The 25,486-nt window shown below is 48.3% G+C and overlaps 1 protein-coding gene and 1 non-coding gene across 2 annotated transcripts in view; both read left to right on the top strand.

The window, feature by feature from the left end:
- WWC1 (WW and C2 domain containing 1) overlaps positions 1–23,561 on the top strand; it is a 117,841-nt gene extending 94,280 nt beyond the window's left edge. Inside the window, exons 14-23 of the mRNA XM_049774570.1 lie at positions 172–258; positions 1,140–1,332; positions 5,506–5,658; positions 6,562–6,653; positions 13,630–13,735; positions 15,635–15,799; positions 17,073–17,165; positions 18,849–19,082; positions 21,505–21,626; positions 23,171–23,561. Of these exons, the coding sequence (XP_049630527.1) occupies positions 172–258; positions 1,140–1,332; positions 5,506–5,658; positions 6,562–6,653; positions 13,630–13,735; positions 15,635–15,799; positions 17,073–17,165; positions 18,849–19,082; positions 21,505–21,626; positions 23,171–23,237 (1,312 nt within the window). The 3' untranslated portion in view covers positions 23,238–23,561. The remainder of the gene's footprint in view (positions 1–171; positions 259–1,139; positions 1,333–5,505; positions 5,659–6,561; positions 6,654–13,629; positions 13,736–15,634; positions 15,800–17,072; positions 17,166–18,848; positions 19,083–21,504; positions 21,627–23,170) is intronic.
- Positions 13,087–13,195, top strand: LOC126012399 (U6 spliceosomal RNA). The gene has a single exon (XR_007496887.1). It is a non-coding gene; the product is annotated as a U6 spliceosomal RNA (small nuclear RNA).
- Positions 23,562–25,486: the final 1,925 nt, after the last annotated feature.

The following is a 25,486-nucleotide window of genomic DNA, read 5'->3' as shown; positions in this document are numbered from 1 at the left end:
GAAAGAAAAGAAAGAAAAATGCAGGCAGCCTCTCAGTCTCTGCATGTAGCAATGTTCTCTGCCTGTTCTCAGTACCCCACCCTGCTTAGAACAGCTGATAAGAGATTATAAAGAGAGAAAAAGAAAAAAGTTGCTCACAAGCTTCATTTCACATGCCCCTTTTCATTGCAGGTATGATGAGAAGAATAAGCAGTTTGCAATATTGATTATCCAGTTGAGCAACCTTTCTGCTCTGTTGGTGCAGCAAGATCAGAAAGTGTGAGTGTGGGCTGATGGCATGGATGTGTCCTCAGTGACCTCTTCTCCTGGACCCCAGACACCATAGTGGTCTTTCTTTTTTGGATTTAAACCACACCTGACCATGTTCAGGGCACTATACAGAGCCAAGAGTTGATTTGGGGTTCTCACATGCCACTTGGCACCATCTTCCCAAACCCTACAGTTCTCCTCAGTGCATGTGGCCTTGAGGCAAAGTGCAGATCTGTGGCAGTCATGATCTCCAGAGGGAAGCTCTCTGGGGTTGGGTATAGCAACATATGGCACAGCACATAGCTAGCATATGCAAGGCCCTGGGCCTGATTCCTCATCCTGTCTAACCCATCTCCCCAGTACCACCACACCTGAGCACTGCCAAGGAAAGTTCTTAGCTCCCTGAGTATCACTGAATGCAGTTCCCACAATAACCTAAGAATAAATAAGGGGGGCTGGAGAGATAGCACAGTGGTAGGGCGTTTACCTTGCAAGTGGCCGACCTAGGACCTGCGTTGGTTTAAATCCCGGCATCCCATATGGTCCCCCGTGCCTGCCAGGAGTGATTTCTGAGCAGAGAGCCAGAAGTAACCCCTGAGCATGGCTGGGTGTGGCCCAGAATTAAATAAATACATAAATAAGAAGCCAGAGCTATAATATAGTGGGGAGGGCACTTGCACATGCCAACCCAGGGTCTCCTGAGTACCCAGGAGTGATCCCTGAGTACTGAGCCAGGAGTAAGCCCTAGCATTGCTGGGTATTGCCCCAAAACAACAGAATGGACTTGAAAAAACACAAGCTCTCATCTGCTGTAATAACATCGGGGTTTGCCGTGGTTGTGAACTCCAGCCCTGGGCTGAACTAGCCCTCTGCACTTCCATCCCTTCCAGTAACATCCGAGTCGCCATTCTGCCTTGCTCTGAGAGCACAATCTGCCTATTTCGAACACGACCCCTGGACTATGCTGACAGCCTCCAGTTCAACGAAGCCTTCTGGGTGTGTGCATCCTACCCAGCTCTGCACCAGAAGACCTTACGAGTGGATGTCTGCACCACGGACCACAACCACATGGAGGAGTGTCTGGTAAGAGCTTGGCCAGCCAGCCAACTGTCCTGAGCTGACCATTTCACAAGAGTGGGGGCACATACAGGTTGGAAGATCTAGGGCACTTAACTTTTTTTTTTTTTTTTTTGGTTTTTGGGCCACACCTGGTAACGCTCAGAGGTTACTCCTGTCTATGCACTCAGAAATCACTCCTGGCTTGGGGGACCATATGGGACACCGGGGGATCGAACTGCGGTCCATCCTAGGCTAACGAAGGCAAGGCAGGCACCTTATCTCTAGCGCCACCATGCCAGTGGGGCACTTACCTTGGGCTAGCCTCTGGACCATATTCTCAGAATGGCCAGAGTGGTGAGGGAGAAAGCAACACCTACCCAAAGTACTGCTTAAGTGGCTGAGCCCCGGAGAATGCTGACCACTGGCCACCTGTATGGTCATACCTGCAGTGTCAGCAGTGCTACAGAAGTCCAACACAATAGTTCATTGGTAGGATGCTTGCCTTGCAGTGGCTGATGCAGGTTCAATCCCTGCTATCCCATAAGGTCCCTCATGCACTGTCAGTAGTAATCCCTGAGCTCTACTTGGTGTGCCCCCCACCACTAAGCCAAATAGCAACTACAGCTGCAACAGAGATGCCCCAAAAAGCATCTCTGCCCTCTCCCACTTCCAGGAATCTGGAGCATGCAGAGTCTAAAGGCAGCCTAGGGAGGCAGAGAGGTGGAGGAGAGCTGGTTTTTGTTTTTTGTTTTTTGTTTTTGTTTTTGTTTTTTGGCATACATGCCAATCCTGCTTTGAGCATGTCACCATTTTTTCTGTGTGTTTGCTTGAGCCACCCCCGCTGTGCCCAGGAGTGAACCTGGCTCTGAACCCAGGTCAGCCCTGTGCATGGCAAGTGCCCTCCATTCTGGACCATCCTTCCATCCCTACATGGCAGTTTTGCTCTCCATTCTTGTTTGTGCCAATAGGCCTTTCTCTTCCATGGCAGGTGGGGCTGCTCTGACCAAGACTTCAATTCTCTATGGGTCCCCTTGTCTGCTGCCACTTTGGCCTTCACAATCACTTCTCTGAAGAGCCCAAGAGGGGCACTCTGAAACTGTAGCCCTCTTGTAAGGTGCAGGATTGCCCAGGATGCTGGTGAGAGATCAGGCTCTGTTTTTTTTTTTTTTGTTTTTTTTTTTGTTGTTTTTTTTTTTTTTGTTTTTGGGCCACACCCGGTGACGCTCAGGGGTTACTCCTGGCTATGCGCTCAGAAGTCGCTCCTGGCTTGGGGGACCATATGATTTGTGCAGATCTGTGAGACTGAGACCTGACTGAGTCTGCATTTTGTACAAGGTCCCTGCAAGACCACCAGACCCTGGAGCACACATTGGGGTGCATGGGGTAAAGCGACACATCTCGGTTGGCCCTTACTGGAGCTCAACCCTCTCACTGTGCCATGGATATTGATACTGTGATCACTATTGACCATAGTGTAGTACTGCTATAGTCCAAGGCAGACAAAGCTAAAGCTCTCAATCCTCACCCATTTTAAAAACAAGGCACCATTGGGTTTTTTGTTTTGTATTATATGGCAAACAGGGTTTGCTCCTGATTCTGCATTCTGGGCTCACCCCTGGCAGGACCTTAAGAGGTGCTGGGGATTAAATCAGGATGTGCAAGGCAAGCATTTACTGTACTAGCTCCCTATACCTAAAGTAGGTACCATTATGCAGTGAAGAAAATAAGGCATCCCGGGTTGATGAGATAGTATAACCAGGAAGACATTAGTTTGCCTTGCACATTGTCAATCAGGGTTTGATCTGGCATCTCAGATGATTTCTGAACCAACCGAAAGTAATTCTTAAGCACAGAGCCAGGAATAACCCTTGAGCTTTGATGGGTATGGCCCCAAAACCAATTTTAAAAATACAAGAAAGAAAATGAAGCACTGAGAGGCAGAATTCCCCAAAGTCTACAGACTGGGGTCTCTCAGTCCTTTCGTGTTTTCTTCAGGGGATCTGAACACTTGTAAGCTGGAAGATTTTTGCAGGTAGAATAACACGGCAGAAAGCCCAGGCTCCTCTGGTGAAGTATTTCTGCCCCTGCTCCAGGCAGTCCCAGGGCCCCCCTTTCTAGTTCCTGCTCCTAATTGGATGGTTTTTTTCCTCCTCCTAATTGAGGTCTGGCCTCTGCTGGTTGCTGTGACAGCAGCCAGACTCTCTTGTCCAATGAGAGACCAGTGTTCCCACACCTGATGAGGACAGGAATGTCAGATCACCCTGTCTGCTCTCTCTGAAGGGAAGTGCTGGACCAGGGGCCTGGCTTCCTGGTCTGTTGTGGACCCCAGATAGAACAGTGTGGCCTGACTGAATAAGTGCCTCTCACTTTAGCACCCCATATGGTCCCCTGAGTACTGCCAGTAGATTCCTGTGAATAGAGCCAGTAGTAATCTCTGAGCGTCACTGAATATGGTAAACAAAAAAATCAGGCTTTTTTTTTAATTTATTTGTTTCTGGATCATATCCAGCAGTATGCTGGGCTTACTCCTGGTTCTTCACTCAGGTATCAAAACACCTTATGATTGCTGGAGACTGAACCAGGGTCAGCTGCATGCAAGTCCCCTACCCACTTATGCTATCTCTCAGAATCCAATGAGTATCTTCATTTTCTTTCCTCCCACCTCAAAATGTTTATATTTGTTATTGTTAAAGGCAGACATTATTGATGAGTTAATGTCAGATCAGACCAGAAAATTACCACATATGTTACGTTATCTGAGGGGAGAAAGTATACCTAAGTGTCTTACTATGTTAACTCTAACATAAGTATTTTGTTTAGTTTGTGTAAATCAAGTGATTATTATTCCTTCTTAGTGCTATAGGAATTAAAGGTATATGTTAATAAATAAATAAATAAATAAATAAATAAATAAATAAATAAATAAATAAATAAATAAATAAATAAATATGTTAGGGACTAGGGGCAGATTCCCTGAACACACCAGTAGTGAGCTCTAACAAAAGAACCAGGAGAGGGCTGGAGTGATGGAGCAGTGGTAGGGCGGGTTGCAGGCAGCTGATCCAGGACGGACCTTGGTTTGATCCCCGCCATCCCATATGGTCCCTCGAGCCAGAAGTGATTTCTGAGTGCAGAGCCAGGAGTATCCCATGAGCATCACTGGGTGTGGTCCAAAAAGAAAAAAAAAAAGAGCCAGGAGGAAGGCCAAAGCACTTCCAGGAGAGGAGTTACCAAAAATAAAGAATGAATAATACCCCTTATAGTTGATGTTATCTTAGATTCAGTGGAACAGAGTCTATAGACTTTACCTATTTGTGGGTCTGCCTCTCCATTCCACCCCATTCCATCTCAGACTCCAATATGTGCTCAAGAGGCAGGAATTTTTTGTGTGTGTGTTTTTGTTCGGGTGTTGCAACTGCAGTGCTCAGAAACCATTCCTGGCTGTCCTCAAGGGACCATATGGGATTCTGGGGATTGAACCAGGGTCACCTGGTCAACTGTGTGTGTAAGGTAAGTGCCCTTTCCACTGTACTGTTGCTGAGGGCAGGAATTTTATCCGAATTTATTTGAATCCTGTAGCTCCTCACAAAGCCAAGCCCACAGGGATGTATGTGTTGAACAAATGAACAAACATGTAAATTCATTCACAGACTGCATGCAATATGCATCCAGTGTACCCAGCTGAGCTGTGCTTACCAGAATGATAAGGTGGCAGATAATGACTTCTGGGGTCATCTCTGCACCCCAACCCCCCAGTTCCACAGCCCCCACTTCTTAAACATCACCCAGCATTTGCTGTATCTTAATCTCAATGTATTTGTCTATCTCCCCAGAAGTATGAGTATGGATTCACATCTTCCGTTTTGGAGTCAGAATCACATCCCTGGTGTGGTGAAAGCATTGAACCTCTAGCCTATTGGCTGAGAATCCCTAGGAGGACACACGCCTCCAGATCTCTTAAGCTTGACTTGGGGGACCCCTCCCACCCCTCCAACAAAGCAAAAGGTGTCACAAATGAGCAAAGGCATGAGGGAGTATGGTAGTGAAGAGTGAGAAGAAAATGGTTACTAGACATGGTTCCCCCTAAAAATCTCCCTAGGAAGCAACTCCTCTCCCCTAGAAACCACTCTTCCCAGCAGGGGTTCCCCAAAAACCCTGGTCCCCTTGTTCACAGTCTTCTCTTTCCCATCCTCACAGGGAGGTGCGCAGATCAGCCTTGCTGAAGTCAGCCGCTCTGGGGAGAGGTCGACACGCTGGTACAACCTCCTGAGTTACAAATACTTGAAGCAACAGATCAGGGAGCCAAGGCCAGTGGGAGTCCTGCCCCCCAGCCCAGGGCCTGAAAGCACGGTGAGCCTCTGTACCCCTCAGAGCCAAAGGGAGTGACAGGAGAGAACTGCATGAAGAGAGAAGCCTTCAAGGCAGGGAGCTCCCCATCTGCAGCTGGACCTCTCACCTGGGGCCTTTCTTTCCTGTTCAATTCCTTGGGTCACCTTAACTAACATGGCAAGTGGAAATTTGTGGGGTTTTGATGACATAATACAAAAAAGGAGGTGTAAGGTTAAGTGGTGATGCTGTTTCACACCTTGACCTGGCCTTGACCTCATAAAACAGCAGCAAGGTATTAGGGAAAGGTAGCACCTGGGCTGTTTCTTAGTGGGGTGATATGTCCTGAGCCTCCACATTCTCATGTCTGACCTATGTCTGTGAAGATTGTTGTGAAGCTTCAGAGGTGTATTTAGAGAGAACTCTCAGTAAGAGTGACAGGGGCCAGAGTGATAGCAAAGTGGGTAGGGCATTTGCCTTGTAGGTGACAACCAGTGTTGGATTGATAGTGTCCCAGATAGTCTCCCCAGCACCAATTGGTGCACAGAGCCAGGAGTAGCCACTGAGCTTCGCCAGATGTGACTGAAAAACAGGCGAAAAAGAATGTGACAGGAACTATAGTGATAGCATAGCAGGTAGGGCATTTGCCTTGCAGTCGACCTACTCAGGTTCAATCCCAGCATCCCACCGGGTCTCCCAAGCATCTCTAGGAGTGACCCCTGGGCACAGAGCCAGAAGTAAGCCCCAAGCACCTCCAGATGTGGCTCTAAAAACAAAAACAATGATCTGATGCCTTTGTGCATGGGACCTTAGGGACATAGGTCCTCACCCAGTTTTGGACTTTGGGGAAGTTTCTCTGAGTTACCCAGTGGAGCTACATCAAAGTAACCCTTAGAGACCAATCATTGGCCCTTGTCACTTCTGCAGGACGCAGTGTCGGCTCTGCTGGAACAGACAGCAATGGAATTGGAGAAGAGACAGGAAGGAAGAAATAGAGTACAGCCAACTGAGGAAAGCTGGTAAGCGAGGGGCACCCCCTCCCCCACAACAACCAGGGAAACCACTTTGAGGAAACTGAGGCACTCTTTCCTAAGAGTGCAATTACAGAACTAGGTTCAGCTCTTTTGTATAAGGGGGGGAGGGGGAAGAGAGAGTGAGAGAGAGAGAGAGACAGAGACAGAGAGAGAGAGAGAGAGAGAGAGAGAGAGAGAGAGAGAGAGAGAGAGAGAGAGAGAGAGAGTATGTGTGTTGGGGCAAAGTATTTGGGCCACACCCAGCAGTACTCAGGAGTTATTCCTTGCTCTATGCTCAGGGATCATTGCTGGCAGGCTCAGAGGACCATATGTAGTGCTGAGATGGAACCCAGGTTGGCTGTGTACAAGCAAGCACCCCCCTTGCTGTATTCTCTCTGTATATAGCTTCCCCCTCCCCCCAAAGCCATTTTAAAACTTTTTATCTCTGTTAGAATATATGGACCGAAAAGTTCACCTAAGTGTCCAGATTAATGAACTTTCAGGAAATTAAATTGCCCACGCAGGCAGCACCCAGCTCAGGAAGTGAACATTACCTACATTCCAGAAGCCCAAAGCCTGTGTCCTTCTAGCCACTGTCCTTTCCCTCCCCTCTGAGGCCACCACTGCAAGGCAAGGCATTCTCTGCTTGTGTGATCCTAGAAGGGAAAACAGCCACGGCTTGGACCAGCAGAACGGACAGAAGAAACTGCTCAGAGCACACTTTTCCATAGAAGGCAGAATTACTAAGGCAAAGATTAGGAATATTGCTGAGTACCAGCTGGGCAGAGAGCAGGTGTGCAGAGCCGGACCACATATTTATCATGCAAGAGCACAAGTTTGATTCCCAGCACCTCATGGTCCCCTTGACCTCATCCCTCATCCCCCATCCCCCAGGAATTCCACTGGTTGTGGCTCAGATACATTTTTTTTTTGGTTTTTGGTTTTTGGGTCACACCCAGCAGCGCTCAGGGGTTCCTCCTGGCTCTAGGCTCAGAAATCACTCCTGGCAGGCTTGGGGGACTATATGGGATGTTGGGACTCGAAACACCGTCCTTCTGCATGCAAAGCAAACACCCTACCTCCATCCTATCTCTCCAGCCCCCCTTCTACATGCAAGGCAAACACCCTACCTCCATGCTATCTCTCTGGCCCCCAGATATCTTTTTGACAAGTTTTGTAGCACTTGAGCCTGGCCTTTTGGAGAAAGTAGTCTGGGGTTTCAGTACAGGTGTTCTGAATTGAAAAGATAGGAATTCAATAGGGCTTTTACTCTGCTGACTTCCTGGAGGACCCTGGCTCCGGGGGTGGCTGTGAGTTTCTAAATGGTCTAACTTATGAAGTCTCAGCCTGCCAAGTGCCACTGCTCTGAACTTCTGTTTGCTCATCTGTGAAATACAGGTTTTTAAGAAGCACCTATTGTTTTCTGGAGGCATTTGTACACTCTGTAAATGCATTCATGCTACGCATTGAGCACAGACCACCATGGTCCATGAGCACAGACCACCATGATCCTTGGGCAACCTTCCATGCTATGCAGTTGTTAGACTCTTGCCTTGGTATCCTGGGGTGCAGGGTCCAGCAGTGCTTTCTGGAAAGAACCAGATAGAAAATACGGCTGCTTCTTGGGTCTTTCTTTGCCTGGTGCATCTACTTAGCTCTGCTGTCAGGATATAGAAGCTGTGAAAAACCACACACTCTCCAACTCTACTTTGTTGCCATTGATATTTAATTTTACTGGCCCAGAGATGGCTCCAAGGGCTAGAGTATCTGCTAGGAACCCCTGGTCCAAATGCTTCCTTAGCTCTGCCTTAAACAACACCCCCCCCCCAGCACCTTCAGTGTAATCCCCAAACTAAAGAATTGCACAGAATCAGTTCTGTGTTCTACAAAACATTTCTCCTCTGCATGTGCTTCCCCCCCCCCCCACCCCCAGCCTTATACAAAGATGGAAACTACTCCTTGATTCACAGTCCAGAAAACATCATTGGACTGGCTTCAGTGCCTGGATTGAAGCCTCTTTCACTGTTTCCTCTGTCTCCATCCCTCTCTGCTCTGGAGGATGGTCAGTACCTGACGTTTCTGCCTGTGTGTCTGTATTGGAGTTCTCTCTAAAGTGTCTCACTTTGGGAGGCTAGAGGAATAGAATAGTGGGTAGGACATTTGCTTTGTTCATGGCCACCTTGGTTCAATCCCTTGCATCCCATATGGACCCTCAAGCACCTCCAGGAGTAATTCCTGAGTACAGAGCCTGGAGTATGGTCCAAAAACAAAACAAAAACAAACAAAAAAAAAGTGCCCCTTGAGTCGGAGAGATAGCATGGAGATAGGGCATTTGCCTTGCATGCAGAAGGATGGTGGTTCGAATCCAGGCCTCCCATATGGTCCCCTGTGCCTGCTGGGAGCAATTTCTTAGTATAGAGCCAGGAGTAATCCGAGTGCTACCGGGTGTGACCCAAAATCCCAAAAAAAAAAAAAAAAAAAAAAAAAAAAAGGTGCTTCTCACTCTCTTTTTTTTAAGCCTGGACCACTTTAATGTTTTGTGCAATATGCATTTTTCTTGATGACTGTAGCTTAATAGTGGCTTTCCTGACTGGTGTCTGGTCTTCTGTAATTACGAGGAGTTATTTTTATGAAACTGCCGTTAAACCAGTAAGACTGCATTGATGCATCCATCATTTTCCAGATTATTGGTAACCTGGGCGTTTTTCCCCCAAATAACCTTGCCTCCCTGTGTGACAAGGCCCAACTCGCTGACGTTGACCTCAATGACAGTTCCTTTGGTGATAACACCCAAAGTAGTATACAGTGGAGATGAGGGATTCTTCTTTACACCAAGTATTGGCAGGCAAAATGTGGCCACCTAAATATGAAAGATTCATTAGGCCAATGGGTTTACATTTTAAGAAAGCCCGTGTAACACATCCTGAACTGAAAGTCACTCTCTCTTTCATACTCTTTCATACCCTCTCTCACTCTCTCTTTCACATTGTCTCTCACTTTTTTCTCTCTCCTCACTTACTTTTTCTCTCTGCCCCTCTTCTTCGCTCTCCCTCTCTTTCCCTCTACTAAGATGATCATGACTGTGATTCGCAGGCGAAGGTCTGATGCCGGAAATAGGCCCAGGACCTGTCTTCCAAAACTCTGGCACGGGATCAATGGTTTCTGACAAATTCCAAACCCATGTGAAGACTTTTCACGCCAGCTCCTAGCAACCGCCTCTGTTCTCTCTCCCCTTGTGGCCCCCTCTCCCCCACCCTCAGCCATTCAGACTTGCCCAGACACTGACTGACAAAGAGGGCTGGGAATCCCAGGCTGCTGTTTGTGGGTAAATCCATCTGCAGTGCTTTTCCCAGCACAGAGGCTTCCTTTGGCTCTAGAATGCTAACGAGGCTTGCAGGCCTACTTGGGGTAGGGATTGGGGGTCTCTAAAACACTAGCCTGCTATTGGGATTTGCACCTCTTCTCTCAGTACCCCAGGCCCATTGTGTGATTATTTTTTGTTTGTCTGTTTTGGGGAGTGGCACACTCAGTAGTGCTTAGGGGTTCCTCCTGGCTCTGCACTCAAAATCACTCCTGGCAGGCTCGAGGGAACAAATGGGATGCTAGGGATCAAACCCAGGTTCGTCTCGAGTCAGCCACATGCAAGACAAATGCCCTACCACTGTGCTCTTGCTCTGGCCCCCATCGTGTGATTTTTAATGTTCCTCTTATTCAAGTTTCCTCCATCAACACCTAAGGCCACTGTGTGATTCTTACCCCTCCTCTTAGTCAGGTTTTCTCCCTTAGTACCCAAGTTCACTTGTGATTCCTGCTCCTCATTTTACTTAGGTTTCCTGAGTGTAAAGAACCATCACAAAACTAGTTCTTTTGGGGCCAGAGAGATAGCATGGAGGTAAGGCATTTGCCTTGCAATTAGAAGGTTGGTGGTTCGAATCCCAGCATCCCATTTGATCCACTGAGCCTCAGGAGCGATTTCTGAGCATAGAGCCAGGAGTAACCCCTGAGCGCTGCCGGGTGTGGCCCAAAAACCAAAAAAAAAAAAAAAAAAAAAACAAAAAAAAAGAACTAGTTTTTTTTATTCCTCCTTCATATCCATCTACAAGGGCTAGAGAGAGAATGTAGGTTTGGGGTGATTTTTTGGCATGCAGCCCACTCCGATTCAATCCCTAGTATCCTATAACATCTCCAGTACATTGCCAGGAATGATCCCTGAGCACAGAGGCTGGAATAAATAAACCCTGAGTGTTCTTCCCTACCCCCAAAATCCATATACAGGCAAAACAAAATCAAAGAGTATTAGAAAATAGGGGCCAGAGAGATAGCACAGCAGTAGGGCACTTACCTTACATGCAGCCAACCCAGGACAGAAGGTGGTTCGAATCCCAGCATCCCAAATGGTTCCCATGCCTGCCATGAGTAATTTCTGAGTGTAGAGCCAAGAGTAACCCCTGAGTGCCGCCGGGTGTGACCCAAAGGGGGTGGGGGGCACTGGGCACCAAAGGGTATTAAAAAATAAAGACTAGGGCCAGGGAGAAGGTTCAAAGGGTGGAGTTTGGGCCAGAGCCAAAGACCAGTAGGTAGAATGCTTGCCCTGAATGTGACTGACCTAGGTTTGATCCTTGGCATCCCATATGGTCTTCCTAGAACTGCCAGGAGTAATGCCTGAGTATAGAGCCAAAAGTAAGTTCTGAACACAGCCAGGTGTGATCACTGCCCTGAAAAAATAACAAATGGCGGAGCTCATATACTTCATGTTAGTGCTCTGGGTTTGAACCCCAGCATCTCTTGGTCTCCCCTAGGTATGAACAGGTGTGGCCCCAAATACAGGGCCTGGGCAGAGTGTGGGCCTTCTTCATCAGTAATGCCAGAATGAAAATTCTTGTAGCTGTCTCCCCTGGTAATTTTTGGGAATATGTGTCTAAGGCAGAGAGGTGATTTTGCTAGGTTCCATGGCATGTGTGTTTAACATGTTAGCAGGAGTTAGATAGATAGTACAGTGATAACAGTGCTTGTTTTTCATGTGGCCAATGCATGCAAATTTGATCCCAAGCATCTCATATGGTCCACCCAGCATCACCAGGAGCAATTCCTAAGTGCAGAGTCAGGAGTAACCCCTGAGCGTCACAGGGTGTGGCCCCAAAACAAACAAACAAACAAAATAACAGTAACTGTGGAATTGTTCTGCAATAGGATCTTGTCATTAGCTCCTTCCAGTACCACATCTCTCCTCCCATTTTTTTTTTTTCAGGAATTTTCTAACTTCTTGTAATGGAATACACCACGTTTGGAGGGTACAAAAAGTCTTTAAAAAGACCAGATAAGGGGCCGTAGCGATAGCACAGCAGTAGGGCATTTGCCTTGTATGCTGCAGATCCAGGACAGACCTGGTTCAATCCCCGGTATCCCATATGATTCCCCTAGCCAGGAGTGATTTCTGAACACATAGCCAGGAGTAACCCCTAAGCATCATAGGGTGGGCACCCCCCCAAAAAAAAAAACAAACTAAAAAAGACCAGATAAATATTGCAATAGGGACGATGCTTGTCTTGCATATGGCCAACCTTGGTCCCCCATCCCATTTGGTCCCCTGAGCACTGTCAGCAGTAATCCGGGAGTGCAGGGCCAGGGATAAGCTTTGAGCCCTGCTGAGTATGATCCACAAAAACAAAACAAGAAAAAGGAAACCGGCAATGACACTGTGATGAAATATGGTAATTACTGAGAATGCAAAAAGTACAATAATTACTGCTACAGACAATACTTACTGTGTAAAGCCCATATACATTTTGTTTTTTGTTTTTTGTTTTTTTTGGTTTTTGGATCACACCTGGTGGCACTCAGGGGTTACTCCTAGCTCTACATTCAGAAATCACCCCTGGCAGGCTTGGGGGACCAGATGGGATGTCAGTATTTGAACAACCATCCATCCTGGGTTGGCCGCGTGCAAGGCAAATGCCCTACTTCTGTGCTATCACTCCGGCCCCAGAGTCCATATGTATTCTTCTAGAAAATGCTAGAAAAATCAGATCTAATCAATAATGGCAGAGGTGATTAGGGAGAGGTTATGAAAGCAAGATCCCCAAAAGGGGATCTTGGGCTGAGGTGTGTGTGTGTTTGGGAGGGGGTGGTGCTAGGGATTGAATCCACACATGCAAATCCACCTCTCACATGCATGAACAAAGTCCTTTTGGAGCAGAGGCGCCAAACTCATTCCCCTGCATGCTGTCTATGTTTGGTGTTATCTATAAAGGATCCCTCTTAACATTGATTATTTGTGGGTGGGAGTGGGTTAGGCACTTGTCTTGCACACAGCTGACCTGGATTTAATCCTGGTCATCCTATATGGTCCCCCAAGTACCTTTAAGAGTAATTTTTGAAAGCTTAGTCAGGAGTAACTCCTGAGCTTAGCTGGTTGTGAAGCTAAAAAAAAAAAAAGGTAGTGCTCGCTTTGGCAGCACGTATACTAAAATTGGAATGGAATGATACAGAGATTAGTATGGCCCCTGAGCAAGAAAGACATGCAAATTCGTGAAGCATTCCATATTAAAATTAAAAATAGGGGCCCGGAGAGATAGCACAGCGGTGTTTGCCTTGCAAGCAGCCGATCCAGAACCAAAGGTGGTTGGTTCGAATCCCGGTGTCCCATATGGTCCCCCGTGCCTGCCAGGAGCTATTTCTGAGCAGACAGCCAGGAGTAACCCCTGAGCATCGCCGGGTGTGGCCCAAAAACCCAAAAAAAAAAAAATTAAAAATAAATGGGGCCGGAGTGGTAGCACAGTGGTATGGTGTTTGCTTTGCACACCGCTGACCCAGGATGGACACAGCTTCGATCCTGGGCATCCTATATGGTCCCTTGAGCCAGGAGCAGTTTCTGAGTGTAGAGTGAGGAGTAACCCCTGAGCATCGCTGAGTGTAGCCAAAACGAAACAAAACAAGGCAGGTGAGTAGATCTGAGGGATAACCAAGCACTTTGTCATCACAGGAGGTTTGAGGAGAGCAGCGAGAATGAGGCGACAACTGAGGAGGTGGAGGAGGACGTTTTTGCTGAGAAAGCCTCCCCCAATGCAGAGGAGCACCCAGCCTTAAAGGTAGAGATGTGGGCAACTGCGAAGAGGTATCCTGGTATAGTCCGGAGAAGCTTTTGGAGAGCTGGGGCTTTAATGCAGGAACTCCAGGTTCAACCTAAGCAGCACAAGGAGTAACCCCAGAACCACCACGTGTGACGAGAGATAAAGAAAGAAAAGAAAAGGCTCAGGATAGTTTTATTCTCTAATTTCAGCAGACTCTCAGAAGGGGGTGACCTTGGGGCTAAATCGGGTACTTGCCATGCACACAGCCACCTGGAATTAACCCCCAGGACCTCAGGTGGTCCCCTGAGTCCACTAGGAGTGATCCCTGAGCATAGAGCATAGAGCAATAAGTCAGCCCTGAGCACAGAACCAAAAGTGATCCCTGAGCACCGAGCCAAGAGTGATCTCTGATCGAAGAACTAGGAGTGATCCCCTGTGTACACAGCAGGAGTTATTCCTGTGGTGTGGGTGTGATCCAAAAACCAAAACTACAACAAAACAAAACAAAACAAAACAGGTTGGAAGGATGACTTTCTCACCCCTCCTCCATTTCTGCTCCTTTGGAGGCAGCCTAGCAGGGCAGACTACTACCCCTTCATCTCTCCTGCTTCCTGAAATGGAGACATCTCAGGCTTTACAGGCTGGGAGTCTAGATTTGGGGCCTGCAGCATCCACTTGCTGCACAGGCAAGGCATGAGCTACATACCCTGGACCCTGAGTTTTTATGAGGAAGGCATGTGTGCATTCACTCAGCCAGTTCAGAGTACCTGGGGACAAAGAGCAGCTAAGCTCTGCAGGACTCTGGCTTCAGGCTGCATGATGTCAGAATCCATATCCCCACCAGAGTTTGGGCTTCTTTCTCTGCAGGGCTCTGGGCAACAGAGGGAGGCCTTGGAGTGCCTATGAGGGTCACACTTGCCAGGAGCGGAATGTTGCAGGAAACCTTGTACTGCCTTCTCTGTGACTACACACTCAGAGATAATCTTTGAATAATTTTTTCTACTAAAATGAAGGCATTGTGGGCCAGAGCAATACCTACACAGCAGGCAGGGCGTGTACCTTGCACGGGGCCAATCCAAATTAGATCCCTGGCACCCCATATGGTCCCAAGCTTGCCAGGAATAATTCCTGAGTATAGAGCCAGGAGTAACTCCTGAGCACTGCCAGGTGTGACCCAAAAACCAAAAAAAAAGGAAGGTGGTGTTTAGGGAGTTTTCCTGTCTGGGGCCACACCAGTGACACTCAGTGAGGACAATATAAGCTCAGTGTATAGAGGTGTCTCCCAGGAGTTCTTAGCGGAATCTTTGGCACCGGAGATTGAATCTGAGGCTCCCACATACCAAGCACACACTCTTGCCCTGCAAACCATCTTCCCAGCCCCAAAAGGAGCTGATAGCTCATGAGGTTCTGATAGCATCTGCTGTGGGGGGCTGGGGATATAGGACAGCATTGTCAACCTAGCAAGTGAATGGGACCAGAGGATTGCATAGCATATAGAGTATTAGCTTTGCATGGGGTCAATCTGGGACCCCATCTAGTCACCCTGAGACCTCCAGGCATGATTCGTGATCACAGAGCCAGGAGTAACCCCTGAGCATCGCTAGGCATGGTCTAAAACAAAACAAAAAAAGGAACACGGCTTGGAGAGAGTTGAAAGCCAGACCTTCAGTACTGAAGTCTTTCCCTGCTTCTGTATATTGATTTTGGGGGGCTGCAGATACTACTGAAGGATGCCATGATGGGATGGGTACAACACTAAGCCCCTGGGGTCCAGGCTGGAGTTGTGGAAGCCCCCAGAGGTGCATGGGGCCAGAGATTAAGCTGATAGCAGTGGGGTGCAGTTTTGCAGTCAGCCTCATGACAGACTTCAGCAGGGTCTAGATATTGGCCGCATCTAAGCTCTGACTTTTTCCCCAGGTTGACAAAGAGACCAACACAGAGACACCAGCACCCTCTCCCCCTGTGGTGCGGCCCAAGGATGGGCGAGTGGGCACCCCATCCCCAGGGCCATTTCTGCGAGGGAGCACCATCATCCGCTCCAAGACTTTCTCCCCAGGGCCCCAGAGCCAGCATGTGTGCAGGGTAAGCATCTGCCTCTTCCTGGCATAAATTCTAGTTCTTCTCATAACAGAGCTAGTCTAGGCTCAGATCTTTGGTTTCCACCCTATCATGTAGTAATGGGAAGCTGCATGGGGTTATTTTAAGGATTGGAGTTGGGGCCTCAGAGAGGGCTCAGTGGCTAGAGGTCTTGACTGTCAAGCTCAGGGTCAAGAGTTCAGGTGCTGGTGTTCCCATATATGATGCTCAAAGGGGCAGGCCGCTCCTACTGTTTGTGAATCTCCTGCAAGAAGGACTTGCTCTAAAAGTCTGTGATGTTCTTTCTTGTACACGTATTACTGCCTTTTTGCTTGCCTGTCTCCATTCTGCAGAAGCCTGTGTTCTCTCTTGAGCACATATTTCTCCCTTTCATGTCTTTCTAAGTAAATTTCAATAAAAACTGTCTGCTTTACACACACACACACACACACACACACACACACACACAACACACACACACACACACACTAAAAGGACTCAGCAGATAAGTGGGAGCAGAAAATTACTACAGTGGGGAGGGTGCTTGTCTTGTACCTAACCTGGTTTGAATCCCTGACACCCGATATGGTTCCCCAAGTACTGCCAGGAATGAATCATGAGTGCAAAGCCAGGAGTAAGCTCTGAGGGGCAGGAGAGAGAGAGAGAGACAGAGAGACAGAGAGAGAGACAGAGAGACAGAGAGAGAAAAGAGAGAGAGACAGAGAGCGAGAGAGAGAGAGAGAGAGAGAGAGAGAGAGAGAGAGAGAGAGAGAGAGAGAGAGAGAGAGAGAGAGAGACTACTATACTCCCTGGGACAGAGGGAACCCACCCCCAGACTTAAAGCATCCCATTGACTTCAGACCAGGGGTAAGGACTATCAGGCCTCTGGAGGAGGGTCAAAGGTCAAGTGGCCAAAAGGGTCCCTAGAAGGGGGACCCCAGCCCTGTGGCCACAGTGAAGAACCATGCAGCTGCCTGGTCTGAGGAGCTCAAGGAGAGACAAACAACACTGGCCCAAGTCTCATGCTGGCCAGCTTCAGATGTATCTATCTGAATGCCACAGCCTGGATTCTCACTGGTGCCACTCAGTGGTGACACTGCCCAGGCAGAAGCATCATGTCAGGCTTGTCCCAGCATTTTGTTCCCATGCCCCAACTGTTTACACTTCCCAAGAACAGGAAATTCGGTTGTTTATTGAATGTGGCTCCTTCACCACCTTTCTGTAGGGCATTTGCTAAAGGCACTACACTTATAGTTGCACTTGTTTTTGTCTCTGGCAGCTGAATCGGAGTGACAGTGACAGCTCCACTCTGTCTAGGAAGCCGCCCTTTGTCCGGAACTCCCTGGAGCGGCGCAGTGTCCGCATGAAGCGGGTGAGAGTATTGCTGAGGGTCTGGAGCAACAGTATGAGGGCACATAGGTCCCTAAACCCTGCCAGGAGTAAGCCCTAAGCACCTCCAGGTGTGCCTCTCCCTGTCAAAAGTATCTCTGAACTGCTACAGACCTGCTGACCCCTCCTGTGTCCTGGGCACCCCATTAGGGAAAGTCACTCTTGCACTGGCCAGCAGGGATTGCAGACTGAAGGCCTCAGGGGAAGATACCAAAGTACCACTATGTTTGTGGACTCTGACAGGTTAGAACAGGGGGTGTGAGCCTGGTTGGGGTGGCATGAGACCAGGTTGTGCCTAGTGGAGATGGGCAGGTGAGGTCAGGATTGTGCATTCCTGTCCTTAGCATTCCTGGGTGGAAATCAGAGTGGCCAGCTGCCATGGTCACCACTAGAGCCAGCCTCACACCACACATTGCCTTCTGTGTGTTTTGAGCAGTCAGAGATTAGGCTCTGAGCTGAGGCAGGAAGTTGCTGGCTTCCTCAGCTGGCCACAAAAACTCAGGAAAGCAGGGATCTGTGCAGGCAATGGCTCCTTTGCTGAGCAGCTCTGGCAGAGGGGATAGGTGAGCTGTCACTGGGCTAAGGAGGACTGTCAGGAATGCAGGAGACACAAAGCGGCCTCTACGGGGCCTGTCCATGTCATCATGGCCACAGTTGTGCTGGGTTGAGGAGCCAGAGGACAGTGGATGAGAATGCCTGGGACATGGACACCCAGAAATGCCTGTACCCTGCCCTAAAAGTCAGGACCCCCTCTTCTCATCATCTGCATCTGCCACCCCCCATCTCCCGAAAGAACTAGAGTGAGCAAGGAGAAGGTACCCCAGAAAAGAGAGTATGCCAGCTGTGGGCAGGGCCACAGGGTACCTCAGGGTGTGGCAGTGGGTAGAGACAGTAGAGGCCTCACCCCTACTCTTCTAGGCTGCTTCAGGACCATCACCTACTTTGCCCAACAAGCAGGGTCTGCCTAGGTATCGGTGCTGACTTTCTTCTAGCTAGAACCACACCAGTGCTGAAATAAATGGCACTTGTTTAACATACCTAGAAGCAATGAGGAAGGATCTCTGGCTAGGATCAGGCCTCTTCCTGCCCCTAAAACCCCAGAAGAACCATCTCCTGTGATGTACAAGAGGTGAGGGAAAGGGAGGGAGCAGGTTCCCAAGGGCAGATGAGAACCTGGATTTAGAGGACAGAGTTCAGGGACCAGAGAGATACCTCAGTGTATAGGGCATATGCTTTGCTAGCCCAGCACCCCAAGTTCAATAACTGGCACTGTGTATGTCCCCCCAAGAACAGCTGGGGTGTTCGTTAGTAGTCCCCAGCTCTGCAAAGTCCAGGAAGTACCACATTCCCCAGGTAGCAGAGAGCAGGTCAGAGACAAGACTCCATTTTCTGTGCTTGTTCATGTTCGGGATCCTGGTGAGGAGTGACAGGTCCATTGCTAACTGGGAGGAGTATTGCATATGAACCCAGTAGGGACCACAGAGGTTTGTTGCAGATAGGAAGTTACATAGGAGACCCCAGGTACATGCAGGGAACCCAAACAAGTTCTTAGGGGGTGATGAACAGAGGTAACCAACTGAGGTTCAGAGGAAGGGTTTTGTGGATTCATTGCACACCCCGCCCTAAGTCCCAGGTAAGAACTGTCTCCCCTCCCCGACTCCTGCAGCCTTCATCGGTCAAGGCCCTGCACACAGAGCGCCTGATCCGCACCTCGCTGGACCTTGAGCTGGACCTGCAGGCCACCAGGACTTGGCACAGCCAGCTGACTCAGGAGATCTCGGTGCTCAAAGAGCTCAAGGAACAGCTCGAACAAGCCAAGAGCCACGGGGAGAAGGAGCTGCCTCAGTGCCTGCGGGAGGATGAGCGCTTCCGCCTGCTGCTGAGGTTGTTGGAGAAGAAGGTGAGCCCCAACTCCTGGAAACTCTGCTGGCTGGGGATTGGTGTGGCCGAGGCTTTTGGGCAGGGCAGCTCTAGATGGGTGGGGCCAAGGTTGTTTTATTTTTTAATATCTTTATTTAAACACCTTGATTACAAATATGATTGTGGTTGGGTTTCAGTCATATAAAAAACACCCACCTTCACTCATGCAGCATTCCCATTCCCAATGTCCCAAATCTCCCTCCTCCCCACCCCGCCTGTGTTTGAGACAGGCTTTCTACTTCCCTCATCCATTCACATTGTTATGATAGTTGTCACTGTAGTTATTTCTCTAACTGCACTCACCACTCTTTGTGGTGAGCTTCATAGCATGAGCTTGACCTTCCAGCCTTCATTTCTTTTGTCTCTGAGAATTATTGCACAAATGTCTTTTATTTTTCTTAAAACCCATAGATGAGTGAGACTATTCTGTGTGTCTCTCTCTCCCTCTGACTTATTTTACTCAGCATTATAGATTTCATGTACATCCATGTATAGGAAAATTTCATGACTTAATTCTCAGTTAAGGCTGCTGAGCTGGAGCCACAGCAAATGGGTGGGGTAATGCTGATGGGCGAGGCCAAAGCTGCTAGGAGCCAGGGCTCTGCTGGGATCTGAGAGTAGGGGCCAGAGCAATGCACAGCGGGTAGGGCATTTGCTGGTAGGGCAGTTCCATCAATGGCATCAATGGCGATAGCACAGCAGGTAGGGCAATTCCATCAATGGCATCCTATATGGTCCTTCGAGCCTGCCAGGAGTGATTTTCTGAGCTCAGAGCCAGGAGTTATCCCTGATTGCCACCGGGTGTGCCCAAATATAAACAAACAAAAGATATTACAGAGCCTTTTAATTGCCATCAGGGCCAATAAACATGCCATTGGTTTTGGTGATACCTGCCACTCCCAGAGACCCTGGTAAGCAAGTTCTCTGCCCTTGGTTGCACCATGCACACCACCTGCCCAAGCAAGGGTGCCTACCTGGGTGGTCAGGAAGAGAGGAGGAGCCTTAAGCTGCAGTTCCAGCTTTTCTGCTGCTGGGGTTGCTGCCTCACTATTGGAAGGGGCTGGAAAGCTTTAGCATCTCAGATTCTGACCTGGGTCAAAGCTTCAGATTCACTCTGGCAGCTCACATGCTTCTTTCTAATTGATGACTTGTGTATGTAGAACAAAAGTCCAGAGAACATAAGAAATCAGAGATTTTTTTTGCCCCTCCCCACTCAAATGGGAGGGGGGAGCCGAGGACCCCTATAGAGTCCACCTGGCACCCACTTCTGGCCACCTGGGCCAGCACCCAGGGAAGGCCTGGAGTCCAGGGTAGAAAGAGAGGGATGGCTAGAGGCCTGCCAAGCCTCCCAGGACCCCCCAAGCTAGGGAGAAGGCCTACGACCTGGGGCCTCCCCAAACCCATACCTGGCAAGAGCTGGCCTCCAGAATCAAAGAGGGAACTGGAAGCCAGATATCTGCCCGTCCTCCTCCCCAAGAAATTGGAGATTTTAAGGAAAAGATGAGGGGCTGGAGAGATGGTACAGTGGGTTAAGTGCTTGCCTTGCACAAGGCCAGCCCAAACCCAGCAACCCAAATGGTTCCTAGCCTACCAGTAATCCCTAAACACGGAACAAGGCATAAACCCTGAGTACCACTGTGTGTGACACAAAAGCAAGAAATAAGAACAAAAATACACACAAAAAATGTGGGTTTATACCACTAGATTACATTGTTTGAGTTTTTTTTGTGTGTAGGAGTAGAAGGGTGATTCCTAGTGGTACTCTGCTGTATGTATACTCTGCTGGATCCCTTGGTGCTTGGACCATGTGATGCTGCTCTGTGCAGGCACAGTGGAGCTGGTGGCTAGTAGAGCTACACCTCTCAGTGCTCCTGGGGTCACTTGATGCCATGGACCAAACTCAGGGCTTTGCCTGGCATATGCACCAGCCCTTTGAGCTCTGTCTCTATTTTGTCATTTATTCTGATATTAAAGAAATGTCTCCATATACCTGAACCTATTTCTTTGTACTATAGTAGTTTCTCTCAGACATGCCTTCCCAGATGGCCCTGTAGATGAGCAGGGGGCCACATGCATGTCAGCTGGCAGTGTTCATTCTTACTTTCACCAGAGAAGCAATCCCTTGGGTCTCCCCAAATTAGCTGCTAATGCTGATAGTAGATGGCTTTGCTCTAGACCTCATTGCTCTAAGTAAATGGAGTTGCTGGTTCTGAGGCTTCTCCTTGGTGCTCTATGTTCTTCCAGGTTCACTCAGTTCTAGAATGTTCTCCCAGTTTCACTACTTTCTAGAATATATTCCCCAAGTCCAGATTGATTCTCCAGATTCACTCATTTCTAGAATATTCTCCCAGATTCACCCGGAGTGCCCTAAGACCTCTCTTTGCTACCGCTTTATCCAACAGGTGGACCGAGCAGAGAACAAGGGGGAGCTACAGACTGAGAAGATGATGAGGGCAGCCGCCAAGGATGTTCACAGGCTTCGGGGTCAGAGCTGCAAGGAGCCACCGGAGGTGCAGTCTTTCCGGTAAGCTGGTGGGATCCAGCCTGTGCCCTTAACATTTCCCTACTGCAAGTCTGTGGGTGCTTTTTGTCTCCAGTTGATCTGTGAACACCTATTGTCTCATGAATGAAAATTTTAGTTTTTGCTTGGGGTTTGTTTGTTTGGTGTTTGGCTCATACTTGGCAATACTCGGGGGTTGCTCCTGGCTCTGTGCTCAGGAATGACTCTTGGCAGATTCAGGGTCTATATGAAATACCAGGTGTAGAAATGGGTCAGATACTTGCTGGGTGATGGTGTCCCCTCCAAACTCTTGCTCTGGCCATAAGCACAGGCATGTAAAAGATCTGGATATTTTAGGTGGCGAGGTAGGCCACACTCAATTTGCTCAGAGTTTACTCTTGGCTCTGCGGTCAGGTGTTAACTTGGTGTGTTTACTCAGGGAATCCTATGTGGTGCAGGGATTCGAAGTAGGATTTGAAGCAGGGTGTGACACATGCAAACCCCTTTCTCTCCAGCCCCAAGTCCAGGTCTGATTCCCCAGCATCAAATAGTCTCCAGAGCACTGCTGAGAATAACCCCTCCTAGCACAGAGTTAGGGGTAACCTTTTAGCATCACTGCCAGATTTGGTCCCCAAACCAAAATAATAATAATAATAATAATAATAATAATAATAATAAATGAATAGGATTCAGGAAACCTCAAAAAAAATTTTTTTTGGTTTTTGGGCCACACCCAGCAGTGCTCAGGGGTTACTCCTGGCTGTCTGCTCAGAAATAGCTCCTGGCAGGCACGGGGGGGGGGGGGGGGGGGGAACGGGACCATATGGGACACTGGGATTTGAACCAACCTTAGGTCCTGGATCTGCTGCTTGCAAGGCAAACACCGCTGTGCTATCTCTCCGGGCCCGAAACCTCAAAATTTTATAGTAGCACAGTAATGTCACAGGAAATTTAATGAGAAAGTTACAAAATATAATCTACCAAGCTCAGTAAGCCTAAACAGTAACTCAGAAGGCTCAAGTAGCACCAACCATAGACCAGTAAATCCTTAGACATTAACTTTAGTAATGCCAGAGAGTGATAGAACAATTATTTCAAATTGACCCTTGTTGATCTGAGTTTTGATCATTCTATTTGCTTTTGTGTTCTAACAAACAATATGAAATAAATTTGTTTATGGTGATGGTTGGGAAACAGAACAATGGTGAAAGGAAAGGTAGGAAAGGTCCCACTGGTTACCAGTGGGATTGCTGTTGGAAGATTTACTACCTGAAATGACTACTATGAGCAACTTGGTAAGTCACAGTGTTATAATAAAAATGTTATTTAATAATAACTAATAAAGGAAGTAATCCTCTATCTGCAAAGCTTCTGGGTCTCTTCTGCATAGGGACCATTTAGCAATGCCTAGAGCTTAATCTGAGTGTTATCACGATTAGAAAGGGCAGATGGAAGAAGCTGTTGCTAGAAAGAAGAGAGTGGAGGCCATAGAGGGCCCCCAGTATCCTTCAGTATACATACAGGTATCCCATGCTGTGACACCCTGAAAATTTCATTCTATTTTCTAGGGAGAAGATGGCATTTTTCACCCGGCCTCGACTGAACATCCCCACCCTGTCTGCAGATGATGTCTGACCCACAGAATAGCATCTTCCATTCCTGGCCCAGGCTGCGAGCAGAGACTGTGGTTAAAACATTTATTTATGTGGTATTATATGAAGGTACCCAGTTTCACATCCTCTCCCTAGCACGCCCATTGGTTTGAAGATGAATGGATTTTTTTTTTAGTTTGGATTCTCTTATTATTAAAAACAAAGCAAACACACACACGAAACAAAACCAGCATTACAATGACAAGATTGTATAGTTTGTATATTTAGGAATGTATTTTTGAGAAAGAAAATTTTAATGAACTAAAGCAGTATTCAGTGGCTGCTCTGAAAATAAAATTCTTTAGATTTTTTTTTGTACAGCTCTACCTTCTAGAGGTTTCACTTGCAATAAGAAATCCTATAGGGGGGTGAGGCAATTAGCCCCCCAAAGAGTGTCATGCGGGGGGTCCCAGCTCATGGCTTTGACACACACCACGGGCACGTTCCAGGGTGTATCTGGAGGAGTATTTATGAGCTGTGATGTGTTTTGATGTGGCCACCTGAGCCAGGCACACACAGGCTGTCCTTGGGGGTGGGGAGGTCTCAGATGCCCAATGAAGCCAACATGGGGGGGAGGGCTGTGGAGGACCCCTCCAGTGTGTCCATCAATAAAGTGCCCTTTCTGAATGCATCTTCTCTCACTTTTTCCACCATGGCCCCTGGGTTCCCCTGGTGTCTGGGAAACTCCCCCATCCAATCCTTTCCCCCCCAGTCCAGGTGACCTTGTTCCTCACTTGCCCTTAGTGCCCTTTGCTGCTATAGGTGTTGGAGCTCAACCCCACATCCCTGACATGCAGGTGCTCCTCACCTTCTTCCTAGGCTAATTCTAGCATACCCTCAGAATCAGTTGAAAAGGAAGAGGAGAGAACCCCAAGAACTGGAGCACAAGCTTGGCTTAAAGCATCCCCAGGTTCAATTCCTAGCACTGTATGATAGTCCATTCACATGATCCAAAGTGACCCCCCCCCAAAAGCACCACACTGGAAGTCACCCCCAAGCATTGCTGGGAGTAGCCTCTAAAGAGCCTCACTCTGGGTGGGACCCAAAACCAAAATGTAAACTTAGAGACTGGTCATTTGGCAAGTGTGAGGCTCTGGTTTCAACCCCTAGCAAGAAAGGGAGGGTAAAAGGGGGGTGGCAGATCTCCGGGCTTGATCTCAGTACCACATATACACACAAGAGGCAAAATAAAACAACAAACAATGCATAACCTTTCATTTTTCTTTGGTTCTGGGTTTTTTTTTTTTTGGGGGGGGGGCACTCAGGGGTTACTCCTGGCTCTATGCTCAGAAATCGCTCCTGGCAGGCTCAGGGGACCATATGGGATGCCGGGATTCGAAACACTGTCCTTCTGCATGCAAGGCAAACATTTTACCTCCATGCTATCTCTCCAGCCCCTTTGGTTCTGTTTTTTTTTTTTTTTTTTTGGTTTTTGGTTTTTGGGCCACACCCAGCGGTGCTCAGGGGTCACTCCTGGCTGTCCGCTCAGAAATAGCTCCTGGCAGGCACGGGGGACCATATGGGACACCGGGATTTGAACCAACCACCTTAGGTCCTGGATTGGCTGCTTGCAAGGCAAACGCCACTGTGCTATCTCTCCGGGCCCTGGTTCTGTTTTTGATCACACTCAGTGTTACTCAGGGATCACTCCTGGTGGACTCAGAGGACCATATAGAATGCCAGGATTGAACCCATCAGCCATGTGTAAAAACCAAGTATTCTACCTGCTGAACTATCACTTCAGTCCCAATACATAATTATTTGAACCAGCTTCTTTGTTTTTGTTTTTTTGGTTTTGGTTTTGGTTTTTGGGTCGCACTCAGCAGTGCTCAAGGGTTACTCCTGGCTCTACGCTCAGAAATTGCTCATGGCAGGCGCTGGGGACCCTATGGGATATCGGGGTTCGAACCACCATCTTTCTGCATGCAAGGCAAACACCCTACCTCCATGCTATTTCTCTGGCCCCTGAACCAGCTTATTAAACTGCCTATCCAGATACCCCTAAAGGACCCCTGCCCCATCAGGAATAATCCCTGAACATAAAGCCTGAACTGAATCCTGAGCATTGCTGGGTATAGCACGCGCTTACACACACACACACACACACACACACACACACACACACACACACACACACACACACACAGAAAAAATAAAATGAACATAGATGAGCACTGGGATTGGCTCAACTGGTGTTATCTGCAGGCATGCGCAGCTTCTAAGAAGGACCAG

This window comes from Suncus etruscus, chromosome 6, assembly GCF_024139225.1.
Source record: "Suncus etruscus isolate mSunEtr1 chromosome 6, mSunEtr1.pri.cur, whole genome shotgun sequence".
In the NCBI taxonomy this organism is placed as follows: Eukaryota; Metazoa; Chordata; class Mammalia; order Eulipotyphla; family Soricidae; genus Suncus; species Suncus etruscus.
The sequence above is the reverse complement of the archived record's forward strand: the minus strand, read 5'-3'. Positions and strand labels throughout refer to the sequence as shown.